General features: G+C 49.5%; 1 protein-coding gene across 6 annotated transcripts in view; it reads right to left on the minus strand.

The window, feature by feature from the left end:
- Positions 1-21,439, minus strand: part of LOC306797176 (histone deacetylase 4-like) — a gene marked incomplete at its 5' end in the record, with an annotated part of 35,484 nt that overhangs the window by 3,325 nt on the left and 10,720 nt on the right. For 2 of the 6 annotated variants that reach the window (XM_079296403.1, XM_079296401.1), the window contains 23 exons: positions 125-269; positions 348-432; positions 650-783; positions 932-1,050; positions 1,154-1,251; positions 1,455-1,574; positions 1,681-1,768; positions 1,961-2,016; positions 2,122-2,229; positions 2,366-2,412; positions 2,500-2,602; positions 2,696-2,829; positions 3,453-3,648; positions 4,058-4,273; positions 6,245-6,468; positions 7,524-7,716; positions 7,804-7,932; positions 8,427-8,530; positions 8,639-8,767; positions 12,537-12,655; positions 13,544-13,667; positions 14,448-14,598; positions 17,011-17,303. In XM_079296403.1, the coding sequence (XP_079152529.1) occupies positions 125-269; positions 348-432; positions 650-783; positions 932-1,050; positions 1,154-1,251; positions 1,455-1,574; positions 1,681-1,768; positions 1,961-2,016; positions 2,122-2,229; positions 2,366-2,412; positions 2,500-2,602; positions 2,696-2,829; positions 3,453-3,648; positions 4,058-4,273; positions 6,245-6,468; positions 7,524-7,716; positions 7,804-7,932; positions 8,427-8,530; positions 8,639-8,767; positions 12,537-12,655; positions 13,544-13,667; positions 14,448-14,598; positions 17,011-17,303 (3,115 nt within the window). Of the gene's footprint in view, positions 1-124; positions 433-649; positions 784-931; positions 1,252-1,454; positions 1,575-1,680; positions 1,769-1,960; positions 2,017-2,121; positions 2,230-2,365; positions 2,413-2,499; positions 2,603-2,695; positions 2,830-3,452; positions 3,649-4,036; positions 4,274-6,244; positions 6,469-7,523; positions 7,717-7,803; positions 7,933-8,426; positions 8,531-8,638; positions 8,768-12,536; positions 12,656-13,543; positions 13,668-14,447; positions 14,599-17,010; positions 17,304-18,756; positions 18,784-21,439 lie in introns of those variants that run through there. The other 4 variants (XM_079296402.1, XM_079296400.1, XM_079296399.1 and 1 more) reach the window with 4 other exon arrangements.

The following is a 21,439-nucleotide window of genomic DNA, read 5'->3' on the forward strand; positions in this document are numbered from 1 at the left end:
TATGTCACTGGTCCTGTGCTAATACGGCATAAGTTGTATAACTCAGTTATCTCTCTTCCTCAATATACAGTGGTAGAAGTGAGGTGAAAGCTTATAAATGTAGTCCAGTAAGCAGTGAGTTCACCTTTGATCCATGGCGTTGGTGTTGGCCACAGACAGAGAGGCCATGGCGCTGATGGCTTCGGCCTCCTCCGAGTCTCCTCGTTTGGCCTCCAGCAGAGAGAGTCCCAGCAGCGGAGAGCAGCGCTGCACCGAGCACCAGTACTTACCTGATCGGGAACCAAAGCGCATCGTTGGAAAAGGACACGGGGATAATATTGTGAGAGATTTCTCAGCGTGGAACTCACTGTGAGTCTCTAAAACCTTCTCCAGAGAGTGGACGGCGTTGGGGTTGGGCCTCTGCTCCAGGACGGCCTTCGGCAGCGGGTCCAGCTGTTTGCAGGAAACGAAAAGCTCATTCATCCCACTCCCAGTTTCTAATAAATGCCTCATAAATCTAGCCCTGAAACGTATCAAAAGTTTTAAAATTCCTCCGAGAGAAGGAAAGCACCTGGCTGACAAACACGCCACACTTTTCCTCCCTTTGATGTAACATAGAGGACATTAATTAGGATTCAGATCCCGTGTGTTGTCAGAGTGACCTCCTCACCTCCTGGCCTAGCAGGGCGGCCACGCAGGCCTCAGAGGCGTCGCAGATGGCGGTGAGGTCGTGCCCCCCCTCCAGAGCCAGGACCACCCGGCTTCCAGCGAGGGTCATCAGCTGCCTGGTCAGATAGCCAAAACCTGAGGACGGGTCACAGGCCGCGTGTCAATTTCATTTCATTGCAATTCGTCGGCTCCAGAAACTCAATTTTCACACTCGGGTGGTGTTGTGAGGTCAACTGCTGCAGCGCGAGATAAGGAAACATTCTTCAGATAATCTCGTGCTCACATTTGGACGTCAAAGTGTAGCCGCCCAGCGGGGGAGGGTGTCCCTCCACAGCGTCGAAGCCAGAGGACACCAGCACGATGTCCGGGGCAAACTCGTTGGCGATGGGCATCACCACTGACCTGAGAGTCGGAGGGCGGAGTGTACAGATTACGCAGAATAACTTCACATACTTTCACACGAACGCACACATTTGTGTGACCTGCTGGTGTTGTAATCTGGTACCTGAAGGCTGCCAGGTACTCCACATCTCCCATGGGCGGATCGAGGCCTCCGGTGAAGGCCACGTTGACGTTGAACCCGACTCCGGGTCCGCTGCCCACCTGCAGAGAGAAGACAAAGATCAAATACTGTACTTTGTGTTCGCTGTTGAGTTTGCCTTTGTTTTTCAATACCACTCCAGTTTTACTGTATTTGGAATATTGCTGAGTATTAAGACTCGTGTTTATTTGACTACTTTGTCTATTTGTGTCTGTAGATTTCTCCTAAATTCAGCAAAAGTTAGCATTCGATAATGCCTCATTACCTCGTCGGGTGCTCCACTTCCAGGGAAGAAGTTGCCGTCGTCGTATCGGTGGATGGACAGGTAAAGAACGTTGGGGTCGTCGTAGAACGCTTGCTGGGTGCCGTTGCCGTGATGAACGTCCTGAGGTCAGACAGCACACATGATAGGATCACAAACTGTGTGCATACAAAGACAAACGACGCGTCGTCTGTCACATGACAGACGTGCGGGCTCTCGGGAGACTGACCCAGTCCACGATGAGGATCTTGTTGACGCTGAGTCTCTGCTGCAGCAGTTTGGCTGCGATGGCCACGGAGTTAAAGTAGCAGAAACCCCTGAACCAGCAGCAAAGAGATGAAAATCAGCGTTTATTTTCACAGCGTTAAAGAGCCTTTTGAACAGCCGGCAGAATAAAGGCGTTGAGTCCTTTATGTGCAAATAAACTCAATGGTCTGTTCCAGACGAGCCCGCTCCAACGCTGGTATTTGTGTATGCATAGATGAAGCGTCTGACGGCTGAGGCCTTACATGGGAGTGCTCTCCTCTGCGTGGTGTCCAGGAGGGCGGACCACAGCGAAACCATTCTGCAGAGACAAGACGGGAGAGACGGGAGTCTGTCAGCCACGCGATGTTTATTGACACCGCAATGTAGCCACAAACACAAAGAGAGGTGCTTTGGGTTCGTTTACCTTCAGCTCTCCGGTGGCCACTTTGAACACCAGCTCCACCACAGAGCCGACGGCGAGTCGAGCCGCGCTGGAGGAGTGGACCTCGTTCCAAATGGTGTCGCTGTCCACCTGCAGACACAACAAACAGGTGTGTTATTCTCACGCCTGAGCTGTGTATTACAAAGACACTTCTGTACGTTTAATCATTTAGAAAACATGACTGCGTTGCAGATTATTCCATTCTTATGAGATAACTGTTACTTACCCCCACCCCTCCACACGGTAGGCGTACGAACATGGGAGTGACTGAACCTGGTGAACAAGCAATACACATTCAATTAATGACAGTTAGTGACTGGATATTAACAGCTGAGTGTGTGTGTGTGTGTGTGAGTTTACAATCAAGTTTCTGTCGGAGAGGGTTGGTCCCGTACAGCAGGACGTGGGCTTCAGAGTGAACAGTCTGCAGCTCCTCCAGAGTGGCCTTCCTCCCACGGATACACTACACACACACACACAGAGGGATACAACTCTCGTTTACGGATGACTCCGTTGTGTGATGTTCGCTGTGGAGTGGTCTCCTCTTGTAACGTACCTCACACTGCGCTCTGAGTCCCGTCTCCTGCAGCCGAGACCAAATGCTCTGAATGCGGCCGGCGTGCTCCGGGTGGCTGTTGGTGTTCCCACACATACACTGGTGCTTCTGCATGAGAGAGTCGTAGACCAGGCCTGAGGAAACACACACAGAGAGAAACACACACTCAAAATACACTCTCAATTATCAGCAAGTATCCACTGCCGATTGTTTTTATGGTTTCTCTGGTGAAATAAATACTTTATTGATCCCCGGTGGAAAATTGTTACGTCACAGTTGTTCTTAAATATAAGGAAAATAGAAATAAAGGACTATGTAATATGTCAAATATGTACATAATGCACAATATATCACAAAATATGTGCAAATATGTGCATCATACACACACAACCTTAATAAGGGAATAAAGAGGTTGCTGGTAGGAGCTTCATCCACTTGTTGTCTTTTCCTCTCTGTTTAGAGAGTCAGATGTCTGGGAGGAAGAAGAAGCGACGAGAGAAAAGGTTTTGGCAAGATTGGCTTCTCTGCTGTGACCAGATGGAGGCCGGAATCATTACACCGTTTTATTTTTTGGCACATTCACCTGCTGTTTTTGGACGGAAACGTCTCCTTTTGTCCCCGAGTTTCTGCATTCGGAAGCGAGTGAAATATAACCTCTCAAATGAACGCTCCAGAGGGAGACTACAGTCGTGGACATAAACACTTCCGGCAGCTTGATGGGGAAACCTGAAAGAGGTAAATGAAAGGTGACGCCCACCTGTGGTGAAGCGGGGTTTGACGGGGGGATCGGGGGCCGGGACGCTGATCGGGAAGGACGAGGCCGAGGCCGGAGACGATTGGGCCCTGGACAGGGGGCGGTGTCCTGGGAAGGCGATGGACAGGCCGGCAGCCTCCATGGAGGCCTGATAGTTTCTCAGCTGATGAATCCGCTGCTGCTCCAACAACAGGGCCTGCTGCTCACACACACACACACACACACACACACACACACACAGGAACATAAATAGAGAAGATGAGTTCTACAGTCGCGGCGAGCTGCTCAGTGAAATGCCTTAAATGTAAATGCCTCAGGGGAAGAAATACTGCTTCAATGTATTCTATACTGCAAGTGCAACTTATGGCCAAAAGATGGCAGCCAAAACAAATGAGACGGCTCTGATTCTCCCTCAGCGGTTAATCACAGAGACTTCATAGGACAAAGAGTCCTAAATAAAGTTATGCCAGTTTTCTGTGTGTTTTCACCTCTCAAGGACAGCTACAATACATCACTGCCAAGCAGAATCAATTCCCCCGAAACCCTCATGTTGATTCTCTCAAGCCCACGTTGCTTTGATGTCTCACTTTGAACTCCCCGTCCTCTACCTGTCTGAAGAGCAGCTCCTGCTCCCGCTCCCTGTGCTGCTGATGCTGCTGCAGCGCCTCCTCCTGCAGCTCCTGCGGGTCGGGAGGCTCCTGCTTGATGGTGACCCCCGGCGGCAGAGCTCCTCCGTCCTGGTGCTCCCTCAGCTCCTCCTCCGTCTCCTCCGGGTGACTCTGGTGCTGGCGGCCCACGGGCGACTCGCTGGGCTTGGTCATCATCTGAAGGCAGCGGGGGGGGTTAGGGGGGGGGAATAGGAGAAAAGGGAGGATGATGCTCTGATGTGAAATTGATTTCACAATCGAAACAGCAGGATGTGACAAATCCCCTCTCCAACGTGTGAGGCTGCATTCAGACAAACGGGCGCTCTCTCCTCTGAATCAAATTCCTGGCAAATCACTCCTTTCTCTGGAGTATTCTTCTTTTAACAAGCTTAATTTGGATTACTCAGTCAGATTGGTGGCTTGCTCATTTCAAACCCGTCCGCTGTAATTGAATGTGAGCGGCCTCTCTGCCGTCTGTACTCCGGGGCAAAATGTGTCTGGTCGAACACAGACATTCCACGCTCCCCGCTGCGCTGCGTTTCAGCCACTCACTCTGGGGCCTGCTGTTAACAGAGTGGTGATTCAGTTGCCTGTTCATTCACGCTCGCTGACAGGAACCGTTCAGAAGTGCCATTCAAGTACATTGTGTGTGTGTGTGTTTATGATGTGAAGACAAAGAGAGCTGCGAGAAAGAGAAATGTTTGCTGGAAGTCCCGAGAGTGCGCTACAGCTACAGGTGTGTGTGTGTGTGTGTGTGTGTGTGTGTGTGTGTGTGTCCTGGCAGAGAGCTGGTGCAGCATTGACGTCAAAGCACCCCCCCCCCCTTCCTTTTCTCCTGTACTGTTCTTATCTTCTCTGCGTCCAAACAAACCCCAAATCTCCATTTCTCACCTCCTCCCTCGGCTCCTCTTACCCAGAAGCCTCCTCTTCATCGGATCTGTCCTTACCGATGACGAGTGCTTGTTCATACATCATGATGATTGTTTTAATCATCTGGCATATAAACTCCTGTAAAACCTAATCTTCTCGTTTCTTACACTTAGTTATTTTCATGTGGGTTGAACAAACCGGATGTGTTACTCTGTGAGCTGTGGTGATAATGGTAGTTGCCTTCGGACAGAGCCAGGCTAGCTGTTCCCCCCCCTGTTTCCAGTCTTTGTGCTAAGCTAAGCTAACACTGTCCAGACATCTCACTCTGGGCAAAAAAAGCAAACAAACATATTTCACAAAATGTGGTCCTATTCCTTCATTTTTTCGACAAAGACAGCTCTGTTAACGGATTAGTCCGAGATATCAGTATTTATATCAGAATATGGAGAGAGCCAAAACACAATTATGCCGCTTTCCCACCAAAATGAGTACGTATATGCAGGTTTTTTACCATCACCAGTAGACAATTACGCCTTTCTGAGGTTGTTGTTTTTTTGCGTGTATCACTTTGAACGTCCCGAACGTGCCGGAAAACAGACTTAGTAACAGCAACTCTTCAGCTATAAGGGGCTGAAACCAGAGAATGTTTTTTTAATTTTAACTTGATAAATGACTTCAACAATTAAGTGATAATCTGAATTGCTGTCGATTCATTTTCGGTTCATCAAGTAAGTCAATTAATTGACTAAATTGACGCCTACGACTCGCATTACAGAATGTAGAATAAAACGATGTCTGAAGGGGAGATTTAAATAAAAATAAAATATGTTATCGAGACGTTTGTGTGAAAAGCTGCCACTGGAGCAACATATGGAGGGAGTGAGAGCAGAGCAGGGGAGGAGGAGGAAGAAGAAGAGGAGGAGGAGGAGGAGGAGGAGGAGGAGGAGGAGTATGAGGAGGAGGAGGAGGAGGAGGAGAGGAAATCCCTTGTTTCATCCACCCACCTCTCCTCCAGCGAGTACTCTGCTCGAATCGGTAAAGCCGTCCAGAGCGGCGGCTGCTCACTTCCTCCACGACCATAAAAGGGCAGAGGCTTCCGCTCTGTTGCCATGGCAGCACACTGGACGTGGACGCAAATGGTCGCGCGCAGCTTTTACACGTTAACCCGTTAACTGCTCATTGGTGGATTTGTTATCTTTTAGCCAGTTTTATGAGATAAAGTGTTTAACGACGGCGACAGAGAGGAGAGAAGGTAAGGAGGAGATCTCCAACCCTCACCTTGTTCAGGTGGAGCTGCTGCTGCTGAAACTGCTGCTTGTGCTTCTCCAGGAACTGCTGGTGCTGCTGCTGGACCACCAGCTGCTGCAGGGCCAGGGCCTGGGCGTGAGCCTGCGCGGCGCTCCCCTGGGGCAGAGGGGCCGACTGGGTCCGCCCCAGGGGCCGGTGCTGCCGCTGCAGCTTGGCCATGGACGCTGCCGGCGACATGGACAGGCCGCTCACACCTTGGACACAAAACGGAGGAAGACTTTGGTTACGAGAGGAGGTGAGGACTCATATTCCTGCACGTGGTCTGTGCTCGGTAGTGATGGTAGCGTTTCCACATGAGCCATCCGTCTTCCATTTCCAGTGCCTGAGTATTTAGACTGGTTGTCATAATGATGCATGGGCCTCCGTCTGCAAGGCCTAATTTGGCGACTCCCTTGAAGACAACATGACATGAGGTTTTTGTCGTCTTCTCGAGCCTTGTCAGACCACAACTGGACCTAATTCCTAAAATAAAAATATATGACGTGTTGACATGAACACGTGGACTCCTAACTTCGCTCTTCTTGGTGTTGGACCTCAGATTAGTCAGCAGATGTATTTGTGAACCAAATAAAAACCGCCATCTGTGCAGCCGTGATCCCTCTCAACAGATTAGTTCATTAACAGTGTGTCATCCGGGGGGAGGAAAGTAAGAGAAACAGACTCGACGGAGCCCAGGAAATGATCTGAGAGAAGATGACTAAACACCCAGCGTGTTTTCAAATTGTTTCTGAAAGAGCTTTTTCTGAAGCTTTTCTTCCCATGGTGCATTTCTTCTTTTTCATGGCTAAAAACACCACTTTCCCTCGTCTGAGCTGAGGAATAAATTACCGCATCTGTTGCGATTCTCTCTCTCTGCTGAATGTGCGTGGGCGTGCGCTCGCACCCCGTGGTCTGTGCGTTTGCGAGCGCGGCTCGGCGCCCATACGTGCGTCATTGCCCATTCACCGACCCAGTGCCCCCACCCCCCGCTGAAAATAGCCGCAAAAGTGGTCGTCAATGAATGAGCTGGTGGGAAAGGGGCGCACAATGCAACCATGTCACGCTGTCATAGCGCACGCTGACATATGAAAGGAGCTCATTAGTTTGAGCCTGTCAGCGAGAGCGCAGTATTGAAAGAGACGAACGCTTTAACTTTTAGTCGGAGTTGTGTTTGGTGAGTTGCTGTTTTTCAGTTTTACCAAAACTACCACCACAACTTTTGTGCCTCAGCATTCACCGGCGTCAGTAAAGCATCCATTACTACTCCTACCTGTCACCAGGGGGCTCTGTGCCGGGCTCTGCTCCATGAGCACCATGTGTTGGAGCAGCGGACTGTGGGCGCCATGCCCGCCCGTTCCGGCTACGGCCTCGGCCAGGTAGGGGGTCAAGTGGCCGCCGGAGAGGAAGGGAGGGCTGAGGGAGAGGGCCGGCTGCAGACCTCCATCCTGCTGTGCCAAAGTCACCTTGAAAGGAGAGGCGAGCACAACCGGTCACAGACAGCACACACTCGAACTCACAGACAAATAGGCCGCGGCGGTTTTCTTCCTTACGTTGGCCGTGCCGGTGGCGGTGGCGGGCAGCCCCAGGGTGATGTTGGGCAACGATGGCGAAGTGTAGAGGGACAGCTGGTTAACGGAGCACCGCTCAGCACCGCTGCACAGCCTCTGGGCCAGAGATGCCTGGGAAGCACATTCAAATGATTTATCTGTGTTTGAATCATGAGGAAAGAACAGCACTGGGGGCAAACACAGCAGCAGTGGACGTCCACACATGAGGAGAAAGAGCTACGTCTGCACCCGATGTAAAAACCGTCACGGCCGTCGGCCTCCTCCACACTGCCCGAGTGCCCCTAATGGCTACCAGAAATAGCTTCTTGCCGGCTCCTCGGCTGTCTTCCTCCTCTGCAGACCCATCACCTGAACATCCCTCACTCAGAGCCTTTGTCCACGCTGTAGGCTGCTGGGTTTAAATGCCAAGCACCTGTAGCCCGGCGCCCACACAAAAGAGCAAAGCTACTCTCAGAGGCTGAAAGGCTGCAGAATGTGAACTGAAGCCGTCTGCCGCTCACGATACAGAACATTTAAAGGTTGTGAACGTTTGAATGAAGATACAATTCATTCATCGGCCTAAAGCTAGGATACCTACTTACTTGCTGTGTGTGTGTGTGTGTTACCTCCGTGTTGTTGGAGATGCTGATGCCGTTCTCATTGGGGATGTTGTTGGAGCTGTTGTTTGGGGAGCTTGGGCCCGAGCCGGGGGCGCTGCTACACGCAGAGTCTGAAACACACACACACACACACACACACACACATCAAATACAGTCACAAGAAAATGTAGCAGCCTTGAGAATCAAAGTTGTGTTTTTGAACGCCGCGTGTCGCTCACCTGCCATGTCGAGCGAGCGCTTCTTGGCGGTGGTGATGGGGCTGTCTCGGCGTCGCAGCAGCGGACTGCTCCTCTGCTCGCTCACCTTCTGCTTCAGCCGGGAGCGCAGCTTCAGGTTGGGCTCCGAGGCTGAGAGGGAGACCAGACCAGGACGTTACCATGCATTCATTCATTCATGGTCTCAGTGAACAGAAAAGGGGAAAGACAGCTGACGATCGTACACCAACATGCTGCCTCTGTTAACCTCACCTTCCCCACCTCATCAGAATGTAGTGCAACATTTTCACAAAATGAATAACTGTATTTAACTCATTGTACTTTTCCTCAATTCTGGGAGTGTCGCCTGATGATTGTTAACCAGCAGCCCCACCTGTGTCTGATTATCTGCTGTACTTATGACGAGGCGTGCCACTGGAAAGCTGCTGCGTTGTTTGTAGGACTCTCTGTAGAGCTTGTGATACCTTTGGTCAATTTCCTCTCTTTTCTGTCTCTCTGAAGTGCCAATTCAACGACTGAACTACACATCCACTGCTACTTCTATCATCAAAAGGGTGGGAGAGTTACCTGCGCTACAGTCTCACAGCTCAAACTGGGAGCGTGGAGCGACCCTTCCACAGAGGCGCACGATTCCGCCCTCCCATTTAAATTGCTTTCTGAACATGCCAAAATCGGATCCATTTTCCCAACGCCGCTGCGGCTAAAAAGCAATTAGCTCCAATTATCAGATCGCCTAAAGGTCTGTTGGTCTTTTGTGAACGCTGTCACAGAGTTGTGACTGGAGTCAGGGTGAAGGGAACGGCATGTCACCTTGGCTGCAGCCACGGAGGCTAATGATCTGTTTACTCTGCCCTGCTAATCAGCAGCCTCGGATAATTTCACTGTTCATTGTCCAATTTGTAAATCGTCAAAGGGGAGCTAAATGCATCTGTGGTACACCACCAGCCCTGATTGTGACATAACGTCCTGAAACGCTTCTTCACCTGCAGCCAACGTCCCTGACAAAAGTCATTTTGGGAAACAGTCGTCAGACACTTGTTCCCGTTCACAGTGTTCGGGTAAAAATAAACGGTACGGGAGGAGAGCTCGGCCCAGCTGGAGTCAAACCAATTCAAGTTTGTGGAGCCAATTTACTGCAATTTCACTATGAATCTCTGAATTCCATCTTCAGATCTGAGGGAACAATGAAAATGAAAGTTTTGTGCAAAAGTACATTACAAGGGCCACAAAAATCTAGGTCATCGTGGTGTAATGGACATTTCTGCCATCTGTGTTTTCAATGAAAAACAACAAGAAAAATGCCATTTAGATTGTCCAAATCTAATGAAGCATCTTTCATAACTGCACTCTGTCTGTAGTTACCGCTGTCTGCTCTGGTACAATCAAAAAATGAAAGCTTCAAGTTCGACGTTTTTGATCAATTCATCTTCTGTCCACTCTGAGCGGAGGATAAAAGCTGATTTATAGATCATTCCTTGGAGTTATTTCCATCTTTGGTGGATTCATTTGGTGGAAATCATGCCTAGCACATTGTGTCAACATGACCAGTATCACTGGTATTTGTTCATGCAAAATGAGAGGCTTTGTTACAGGCTTTCGGGAGGCCTGAGCACATACATGATATCAATGCACAGAAGGGGCATTGTCGGCCATCTTACAAGGGATGAAAGGCTGACGTTCTGCATTCAGACGGCCGCATGTTGCTCTGTGTTTATTAGGCCGAGCTGTGTGCCGTGTTGTGGAGAGTATTAGTCTGCCCCAGTTAGGCCACACAACAACAACAACACATATTTGCTCATCAGTGAAAAGACAAGGGCCGCAGGCTTTGCTCCGCCTCCATCAAAGAGCGCAGTGATGGCGAGGGCCTCAAACTTTCCCAGCCTGTCTAAGTCTTTCAGAGGCATCCATGTGTATGTGAGAACATGCTGCTGACATGCGCTGCTCTCTGACCCCCGAGTGTTCGCTGCATAAGAAGAGTTATTGATTTTAAAGGGCGTCCAATTGTCTGAGGGCTCAGCTTGTCAGCTTCTCATTGTGTCGTGGATAAGAGTCTCGTCGACGCTGAATTTCGGGGAAAAAATGGAAGAGGAGACCCACAAAAGAGCGCTGTTGCTTCCCTGGGTGCCAGTCCTCTACTTTATGGCCGGGCGGTGATATAAAAGAGCCTCTAACCTTCTCCCGAGCTGGCATTACCATAAGTAAACCCCGCAAAGCACGTCATCGCTGTGGGCAAATATCAGGGTGGCACAGGTTCCCTCCTCTCCAACACAATCCTCAGCCTTATAGACGTCAAGGGACGAACTGACACTCCAGGGACGAGCGTTTCACTACCCGCCATTTTCCGAAAGCCGATTTTTTTTCTTCTCTACATGAAGCGAGTTTTGTGGGAGTGTGGTGTCATTGTGCCACGTGCATGTTCTGGACTCTCATCTTCTATTGCTGTGCTCCCTCCATCCTCCACCCCAAATGTTTTTCTTCAGTGAAGCCCCTCTCATCTTCCTCAATCGATCTTTCTGATTATCACGGCTCTCCCTTTTCACCCTTCATATTCTCCCCCTCTCTTCGTCTTCTCCTCTCCCAGGGTGGAATGTGGCTGTGTGAGCCAGTGTCAACTGTGGTCTGTGTATCTGCTGCCGTAGCCCGAAGGCTCAGAGTCAACAGGGCCGCCCGCCGCCGCGCTAAGTGAATAATTGCACTGTAAGGCGACCGCTGCATCACGGCTACACCACCGCACACACGAAGCGGAACACAAACACACACCTGACCCCGAAAAAAAGACACTGCAAACAGCTGGTTTTACTCTGCAAAGGGATCTCGACTTTGAGCTCGAAAGCCTGAAGACGTTCAGATCGTGGGCCACAAGGAAACTTTATTCCAGGGGTGCACTCTGCGGCGTTGCAGCAGAGATTTGTCACCAATTTAAAAGAAAGCATGGTGCTCTAAGTATAACCTAAAAGCCAATAAAAAAACAAAGACATAAAAGACATAAATAAAGGTTTGTGTCATGAAAAACCACCAAAATAATTCCTTTTTACAGCATCAACCCAATGGAAGCAGATCACTTTTTTACATGTTCTATATTTCGTTCATTTAATATAAAGAATGATTGGACGTCCATGATTTGACATCTCTGAGACAGTGAGTAAACAGAGGACAGGTCTGATGGGTTCACTGTGTGTGTGTATCATTAGCGTAACAGTGAAAATAAATATTACAGTTGTGAATTACTTGACCCAGAGCAGAAGAGTAGCACGCAAATTGAAAACAATAAAGGGCCAAGAATCGAGCCCTGGGGAACCCCAGAAGTAATCGCTGCTTTGCTGGAGATGTTCCCAACTGGCACAGCCCGAAAATAGCATCTCTCAGAGCCAGTTAGCTTTAAAATGCAATCGTAAAACATTTTAAAGGCAGTAGAAAGGGCCGGCAACACAAACAGCAAGCATCAGAGTGATGCTGAGTGCCTCAAACCTGAAAGGAAATGAGCTATATATATATCTATATCTATGTGTTCATAGATACACTGTTCTTTCTAAACTCTTGGCTATAAAAAGCAATTTTGATATAGATATGTAATGACAGTGTCAAGATCAAGCTGACTTCAAACAACGCCTGAGGAAAAGGAACTATTAAAAACGAATAAAGCGTGCCGAAATGTTAAAAACCTCTCTCCCTCCATTGAACTCTTGAACCGCCTACGCTTCTACTCTCTCGAACACTCTCGTGTGGGGCATGCTGGGAGACCCTGGCAGCCTAATGTGGATGTGATTAATGGCGCAGAGCTCTAAATTATGCTCGACGTGAGTCCGCGTAGCAGCTACTGGACGTTACAGCTGCGTGTGAGTCTGCATCGGAGCAAGCAGACTTATGAGAGTATGTAAGTGTGTGTGTGTGTGTTATGTACCAGTCTTTCGCAGTGGGAAGTCATCCCGGGGGTTGTAGACACCCAGCACAGGGTGGTTGTAGGTGGACACACCAGTCTGTGGAGGCGAGCTCTGGTCCAGAGAGCTGTGCTGGGTTTTGCTGTAGAACAGAAACAAAGTGTTAAAGGTGTCGCCGAGACCACGGAGTCATGCAACGTAGCGGACGCGTGACCGAAATCCAAAGCAAAGGAACTAACTTCACGGCTGCTCAGAGATCTGTATGATTAACCCCTCATGCTGATCCCCTGGCAAGGCTGCAGACATGCGCTGCCATCTGTTCTCTCGACGAGTCCAATGAGTGGAAGAGGAGACACAGGCGGATGTAGAAAGAGAAAGTTGCCATCCTCACTTTGAGCTGCTGAAAGTCGACGCTTGTGGGTGTTTCATTGGGTCGCACATCAACGTGACGTAACATTGTTCGGTTATGTATGTGCATTTCATGGTTTTAGTGATTTCACGGTGCCAAATTTAATACATAATCCTGGAGAAAATGATTTGGAAATGATGCATGAATAGCACTTTGTAGCGTACTGTTCTGTAGGGCTGCACAATACATCGTGTTTTTATCGCCTACACTTTCAAATGTAACTATCATTCTTGTTTACTGGGGCCTTTAGTGCTCAGTTCAATGTACAAGTTGTTCAATCAATTAAATTCAGGTAACTTCTACACGACCAACATAAATTGGTTTGCGTAACTATGTTTCCGTGTCACTCAGACAATGAAACCAGAGTGTGCACACCTGCAAAGGGCTCCAGAGATGCTACAATAATCATTCAAGGCCGAGCCTTCAGAGTAAGAGCCCCTATCACCAGGTTCCAATATCCTGCCCTGAGGAAGAGGAGGGGCTCGCTGACAGTTAGAGAGAGAAATACCACCCTAGCTCACAACGATCCGCTTCCACATGTCTTCCACCGCAGTCATTACAGAGGAGGGGAATAGAAACACGCCGGCGAGTCAGTGCGAGTGAATCCTAAAACTTCCTCACCGGTACCAGTAGGGAGCGTCGTTGTGGAGGCCTCCTTGGTTGAGGCTCCGCTGGGCCAGGGCCTTCTTCTTGTTCAGGACGAACTCCTGGAGCCGCATCTTCACCTCAGTGCTCGCCACCGCACCTACGGAGTTGAAGTTTGACATGTTTTTTTTTCAAGTTTAGGAGGTTTTTAATGACAGAAATGTGGAGAATCTTTCCCTTTTCGCTGTGCACTTTTGCCTCTATTCCAACGTGCACAGACAATACAGCACAATGTCAGCGGATGCCCTTATCGACCGTCAGAAAATCGAACTATTTTATCAAAGTAATTCAATCAAATACAGCAAACGATCTCTGGGTTCCAGCTTCTCCGCCAGTGTGATGAATCTGTCCTTTTCTCTGTTTTAAAATAATAAAAAAATGTATTCTTTGGGTTCTGGACTGTTGGTTGGACAAAACTTAATAAAAGGGCTTAATAAAAAAACAAACACTGACAAAACCACTAGCAGATTAACTGATGAGGAGAATAAAGGTCAGCTCTACCCCTTCCCAATAATGACTTCATACATGTGAACTGCTCTCAAGGACTCCTGTCCACTCGCTTTCAATGAACTGCTGAGAGACATCCAGCATGCGGCGGTAATAACTTGGCTTAGCCTCCCCGCCCCCGCCCAAGGCCACCGGCTAATACAGCTCGTTTAACCACAGTAAACACACAGGTTCTCCAAGTAAAATGGAAACACACACACACACACACTGGATCTCAACGGTCTTTTCAACCGTGGAGCATTTTGAAACCTGGCTGATGCCACCAAACGGGAGGAAACTATTTGTGTATATCGTCTGCGGAGGTCCCAGAAACATTTACTAATGTGCTTTTTAAGGTGATGTTTAATGGCCACAATGGAGGCAGTCGACTCACTCTCCTGTCCCCGCTCCTTGTTCTTCAGCAGCAGCAGCTTCTGCTCCCTCTGCTGCTTCTCCAGCTCCTGCTCCAGACGGTGGTTCTCCATCTTCCTCTGATGCTCCAGCAGCTCCTGCTGGTGCTTCAACGCCAGAAGCTCTTGTTGCTGCTGTAAGGGAGAAAACATCAGAGCAATGGTCTTCAACATCCAGCGGTAGATTCAAACTTTTTCCCGCAAACTCCGCACAACGTGAGACACGAGATGAGATCACTTCATGACGATAACTTCTGGTTTTCTAATCTAAATGTGATCAATTCATTACTTTCTCCTCTTTAAACACCCATTTACATTCCACTCCTGGTAAGTTGCCATCAGAAATAATTAAGTCTGACAGCTGTTTGAAGCAATGAACTAAAGAAAACTTGTCAATTCTATAAAAACCTCAGGCCACAAGCCTTGAAATAAACATAAACAGTTTAACTGGGTGATGAGGCTTTAGCCTCACATCATCCAATCTGCTCACTTCCTCGTCCCTCCAGCAGAGACAGAGGAGAGCATCTGTTCACCACTTTAAATGCCAGAAAAGAAACCAGGCTGTGGCCGAACAGGTCACAAATGAAATCTGCGTCAAAGCACCAAATGTGTTCATAAACCCCTCTTCGTCTCGCTGAAGTGTCCTTAAATGAGTCGCTGTGCATACGAGCATCACTTAAATGCCGCTGATGCAAACTGAAAGCTGCTTTCAGCGTCTTAATGCGTTCCTTCGACTCAAGGCACCGAATCAAAGAGTCACAATTACTCTTTAATGCCACTGTAATATAGAATAAATAGGCAAACTGTCTGTGCTCGTACTCAGCCGGCTCCATAATGACCGTGGCTCTGCCCTCCTCTTCCTCTTCCCCTCGTCACCACACACCCAATGGCAATATTTGAGGAAGGTTGAGGAGGGGCTCGTGAGAAAAGCACATCGGCTCTCCATTTTTATTTATTTTTTGTCTTTCAATCAACGTTGGGGATTGAGGAGGCTCAAAGTAACCTCCCCGCCCACATGTACACACACACACACACACACACACACACACACACACACACACACACACACACACATGCCCAAAACCCCTGTGGCTCGGTAGACCAGAGATGTACACACAGATGACTAATACCGCGAAGAGCTTCATGATAGCTCTCACTTGATGAGGGTTCCCTGTTGTCAACAGGCACGAAATGTTTGCAGACATTTAAGCGAGAGAGTGTGTGTGTGTGTGTGTGTGTGTGTGTGTGTGTGTGTGTGTGTGTGTGTATATAAGCAAGTGTGTGTTTGGCTGCCCCAGATGTGGAAGCAAACCGGGCATCGTGTGAGTGTGTGTTTGCTGACATTTGAGAGGATGTGTATGTTTTAATGCCTGTGTGTGTGTGTGTGTGTGTGTGTGTGTGTGTCCACAGGGCCAGTGAATGGGGCTGATTGAGGCCGGGCCTCCCTGCTCAGGCTGTGCGTCACTGGCCTCCACCCGAGTGGTCCTGCAGCCCCCCCACCACCACAGGCCAGACGGCCCTCATCCCTCAGTGTCACAGGACGACCCAACAGACGGGACTCAACAAGAGGAGCAAGCACAGTAGATACTGTGGTCCATAAATACTGCTGACCTGCGGGGGAGGAGGGCAATGTGAAGTGTGCCTGAAGCATCTGCTGAGGGATTTTTTTATTAGGAAGAAGGAAGAAATGAAGGGAGAGAGGAAGGTTGAAGAAAGACAGGAGAAGGAAAAGAGGAAGGAGATTCATTTAGGAGAGAAGAGAGGAAAAGGATAAAGAGAGCAACTAAAGAGAAAGGAAGGGTGAGTGGAAAGGAGGACGAGAGGAAGTCAGGAAGGAAAGAAACAGGAAAGTGAGGGAGACACAATAAAAGGAAGGAAGAGAAGATGGCAGTAGGAAAGATAAGAAGGGTGACAGGAGATGGAAGATGAGACAGAACGGAGACAGGAAAGAAGGGAGAGGAAGAGAGGAGAAAGGAATACAGGGAGACAGTAAGGAAGGAGAAAAGGAAAGAAGGAAAGACAATAAAGGAATCAAAGAAAGACGTCCAGTATGAACAAAGTTGCACGTGAGGAATTAAAACCATTCCCCTCAAACTAAAGTGATCCTGCACACTGCGATCTAATCTCCTGCGCTGTCCTGAAAAAAAGAAGCCGAATCTTTGCAATTCATATTACGAGCAGTAATATTCTACAAAAGAACAAACACTTGAATATTTTTACATGACATGTAAGCCCCACAGGAGCTCTCCGGCGCTCTCGGGGGGCCCCGGGCGTATTAGAGCTCCGCCGTGTGGGCGTGCTGGTCTAGATTCACTTTGTATTTCCAGCTCACTACGATACGACGTCTGCCTCAAAGCGCCGTCAGGTTCTGAGAAGCAAATCCTGTCCACTGAAGGAGCCAAACACCTGCTCTTAAGTGTTGTTTAATGCACGTTTTCTGGATCTCAGCGCGTCCTCGTGTTGCCGTCGACCGTCTCTGAGGCGAACGAAATGAACTCAATACTCCGCCTTTGCAGCAGAAAGTGGTGTGAAATGTAAACGACATACCATAATGTGCTCCTGGAGCTGGACCTCGTGCTGGCGGGACAGCTGCTCGTGCTGCCGCTGGAACTCGGCGATGAGGATCTGCCGCTGGATCTGCTGCTTCTGCTTCAGGGTCAGCAGCTCCTGCTGCAGCTGCTGCTCGCGCACGCCGGCCTGGCACGACTGCTGACCGGGCGGGGAGAGCGAGGACACCTGCTGCTGCTGCTGCTGCTGGTGGTGGTGATGGTGGTCCACGCGCAGGTCCATGGGGATGGCGGCCGGAGGGAGACGCAGGGGCAGCGCCGAGTTGATGTCCACTGCAGGGGGTACAGCGCCAAACAAAACACTGTGAAGCTACAAATCGCATTTATTCTAAATATGCTTTTAATTGACAGCATAAGGGTTCTTCTGGGAATCAACAAAGCGTCACATCTGTAGCGATGAAAGAAAAGTAAACAAAATGTAAAAGCCCCGCTGCGCACACACACATGACTGATGCTGCAGTCGACACCTGACAAAAGGTTGCATTGACCCGGAGAGGTGCGGACCTCGAGCCGGGCCGGCCGCCCACAAATCAGTGCACAGGAAGGCCTCCAATCACGCCGCTTCCTCCCCAGTAAATGTGAATAAATAGGAGTCGATTGGCCGATTATTTACCCACATGTTTGCAGAGAGCGCGGCGAGAGCCAGAGATACTTGCCTGGAACTTTGTGTTAATAAAGAGGCAAACACGCCGTCGCTGGCATCGACCAAAGAAACATGAGAAGACACACAGCGGCCATTGTCCAGCGGCAAACTGACACTTATGCCTCAAACCCGGAGGGATTGCTCCGGATTACTTTCATGTTGTCGCACTTGAACCCAATCCTTGGACAGAGTAACAACATGCAACGGGTCCCGGAGGGCTGCTGTCATGTGGGGGGGATGAACAACATTTCCCCGTCATAAGACGCCTTCTTTCATTCAGTCTCCCTTCTTTCTTCCACTATTAGTCTCCTTCCAGGAAAAAGGAGCTCTGGAGTGTTTTGCCATTTGTGAATCTGACTAACAAGGTGCCCGAACCTTGACTCAAATGCAGCGACGCCCTCGCTTTCTGGCTGTTCTCCGGCCCCTTGCTCACTTTCGAGGCGACGGCGGTTTCAAGTTTGGCAGTTGATGAGACGAGAAGGAGAAGGAGAGAGCGAGCTCGTTAGCGAAGACCGACTCCTGCAATCGTGAATCATCCCCTGCACCACAAGGTGAAAAGAGAGATCTGAAAATAACCCCACAAATTATGGAAAACTTCTCATTTACGGAGACATTTCGATTTCTGACCGTATGAGTCACTCTGCAGTGCGAGTCCTGCTGTGGGCTGAAAGCAGCAAGGACTCCGTATGAAGTCTTCAGGATCAGTTTCTAGCTGATGTCAAAGGTAAACACGCACAACGCTGCTGACTTCCTCTTTTTTTTCCGTCCTTTCTTTTCTTATCTGAGCGTAGTTTTAGCAAGTCGAAGAGGAAGCCGATCGCTTGATGGAAAAGCAGAGGAGGAAAGGACGATGTGATTGTGACAGAAAGCTGCACTTGTCAAAGGTTTCCAATCTTGGCTGGTGCAAATCCATAACTCATGCACGCGCGCGCACACACACACACACACGCACACACACACACCGTCCCGGGACAAAATGTTCCTCCCCGGGCATTGAGTCCCCGACACTACCCAAACAGCCTCGCGCGAGAGTTGATGGCGCCGCAGACGCACCTTGTACGGCGTCTCTGTCGTTAAACGTACCCATCAGTGCTCTTCTTCCTCCTCCTCCTCCTCTTCTCAGCAGCCTCCCCTCTCCTCCTTATCACTGCACCTCCCTCAGTATGTTACGGCGAATGACAGCTCGCTCCCTTTCCTGCTCATCAGACTTCCCCTCCTGCTCTCCACCTCCGTCACTTTTTCTCTCTCTCTCGCTCTCTCTCTCGCCCAGTGGTGACATCACAGGGCAGTCTCAGGCATGCAGCCTGTTTATTCTGCAGCCCTCTGCTTTTCCAGGAACCAACGTCTCTCACACACACACACACACACACACACACACACACACACACACACACACACACACACACACACACACACACACACACACACACACACACACACACACACACACACACACACACACACACACACAGCAGTCTCTCTCTCTCCTCCCCCCCTGCTCGACCTGCTTCCCTAGCTTCTAAGGCAAAGGAAAACCCTCCACGGCGGTTGTAGTGCATCAAATATCCTGCCTCCTTCTCCTAAGCAGGCGTCCCATTCAGCTGCACGTGTCCTTTGCCCCCCCCCCCCCCTCCATAATAACCATGTGGTTTTAATACCCAGTGCTCAAATTCCTGGCCTGGAATTTGCCAACATTTCCCAAACAAATAAAGCCACAAGATGGAGGATCATAAAAACAAAAAAAGAAGTGGGATTAGTGTTTGATAACTGTTTGTTATTGTGTCTGCTACTGTAGTCTGTATTGTACAGGTCTCTTGTTTTGACATTGTGTTCACATGCATGTGTGTTTTTACACGTGTGTGTTTCTTCTCTTTTCACATGATTGTTGTCTGCAGATTTGGTGAATTTGCATGCTTTTTATCATTTACTTTCTTTATGTTTCGATATTTTACGAGCTAAACTAAACCTCACGAGTAAAGTCCTTCATGCAAACGTTTACGAGTGCTCAATGAGACACATTTTTTTGACCAAACAATTGATAAAGCAATCAAGAATATAATTACGAGATGAATCAGCAGAGCTGTAACAGGTCAAGCTCAATAAAAGGCTCCACAGTTGCAGTTTGGGCTCCTTCAAAAGGTCCAAACACACACACACACACACACACACACATACACTAAACTGCCCGGTAACATGCATGAGGCAACACCAGTTTGATAAGAGCAGGTACTTTCTGTTCGCTCCTTTCCTTTGAGCGTTCAAAAGTTTCCTTCAGTTTGATATGGAACACATTTGAGGCATGAAGGAGGGGGGGAGGGGGGGGGGGGATATCTCCACTCAGCATCCCTCCACCGCTCTGTTTTTTTATTCCACTCACTTGACCTCGTTCCCTCACAGCAGGCTCCTCTCCTCACTCCCCCCCACCTCTCCTTCGTGACCTGTCTTCCGGCCCCGCTCCCTCCCACCTTTCTCCCCTCCATCTCCCCGCAACAGATCACAATCTGTTTACAGCCCCTCCGGCGCACTCCACAACTCTTCTGGCTCCAATTGCAGATCTATTTATACCAGACAATGCAGAAGGGCCTGTCGTCTCTTTTGAGTCGGCGGCTCGGTTCGCCGAGCGTACATCCCACGGTCCGACTGCCTGAGCTCCACGCTCGTTAGGCTTAATAGACGTCACACTGAGCCGAGCCGTTTTTTAAAGCACGCAAAGAAGATGACAAAGAAGAGGAGATGTTCTGCACAGGGTTTCACAGTGAATTTAGCAGCAGGGTGGGATGAGAGGCAACAAGTAGCACATCTGTTGATGGTGGAAAATAGCTGCGGTCGGCTCACTGATTGGTCTCCGAGGGTGGGTTGCGTGAACATCCGCCTACGTTACTTTCTCTCTCTCTCTCTCTCGCAGAGTTTCGCCTCCATGCAAAAGGCAGCAGCAGCAAAAGGCCGATTGTGATCACCGTGACCTCTTAAAAAAAAAAAAAGCGAGACAGAACGCTGACAGGGCGGGGGGAGCGAAAGCAGGGAGGGCGAGTCTCGCTCTGCCGAGAAAGCGAGCGCCGACTTGTCGCGGCCCTTTCGGTGACGTCGCACAGCGCCTGACGGGGAGGAGACGGGTGGATGTGAGGCACGTGTGAAGGGTGAGGTGTAGGGCGTGCAGGAACAGGTCCAGGTGAGTATTTACACTGTATATGCTGGAGTCCCGTAGTCCAGTCTTCAATCCATGCAGACTGGGGAAGAATTCAGACTATGTACCACCCCTCTGTTCATTTCCTGTCGCTGTTTTCAGCACCAGTTCAACAGTCTTCAGGTCAAGGTAATGGTCCGGCGCATTATTCCCTAACGACTCGGGTGTTTGCCTTTGAGGCCGTGAAGCTCCCGGCAGGTGCAGCGACCGACGCTTTGCATCCCAAAACAAACGCGTCTTTTGCATTCACGTCAAAGCGCGCGAGACTTTCATTGCATTCCCCACGAGGAAGCAGCGTGAGCGCTCTTAGGCAGGTGCACATCCAAACAGTCGGGGGTTTGGACTGTTTGGATGTGCCCCCCCTCCCCGTCCGTCAGCTCTGTGTCCAAGACAACAGATTTGGAGAATATCTGATGAAGTCACTCCAGTGAATTTCAATATTTTATCAGCCTCGCCGGAGGCGCGCAGAACACAACCCCGACAACAACATGAGAGAGAGCGTGTGAGGCCTCAGAAAGAAAGGATACTTTGGCTCAAAGTGAGGAAGACGTTGTTTTCTGTTTGTTGGCTGAGTGTTGAGCA

This window comes from Melanostigma gelatinosum (genome assembly GCF_949748355.1).
Source record: "Melanostigma gelatinosum genome assembly, chromosome: 24".
Taxonomy (NCBI): Eukaryota; Metazoa; Chordata; class Actinopteri; order Perciformes; family Zoarcidae; genus Melanostigma; species Melanostigma gelatinosum.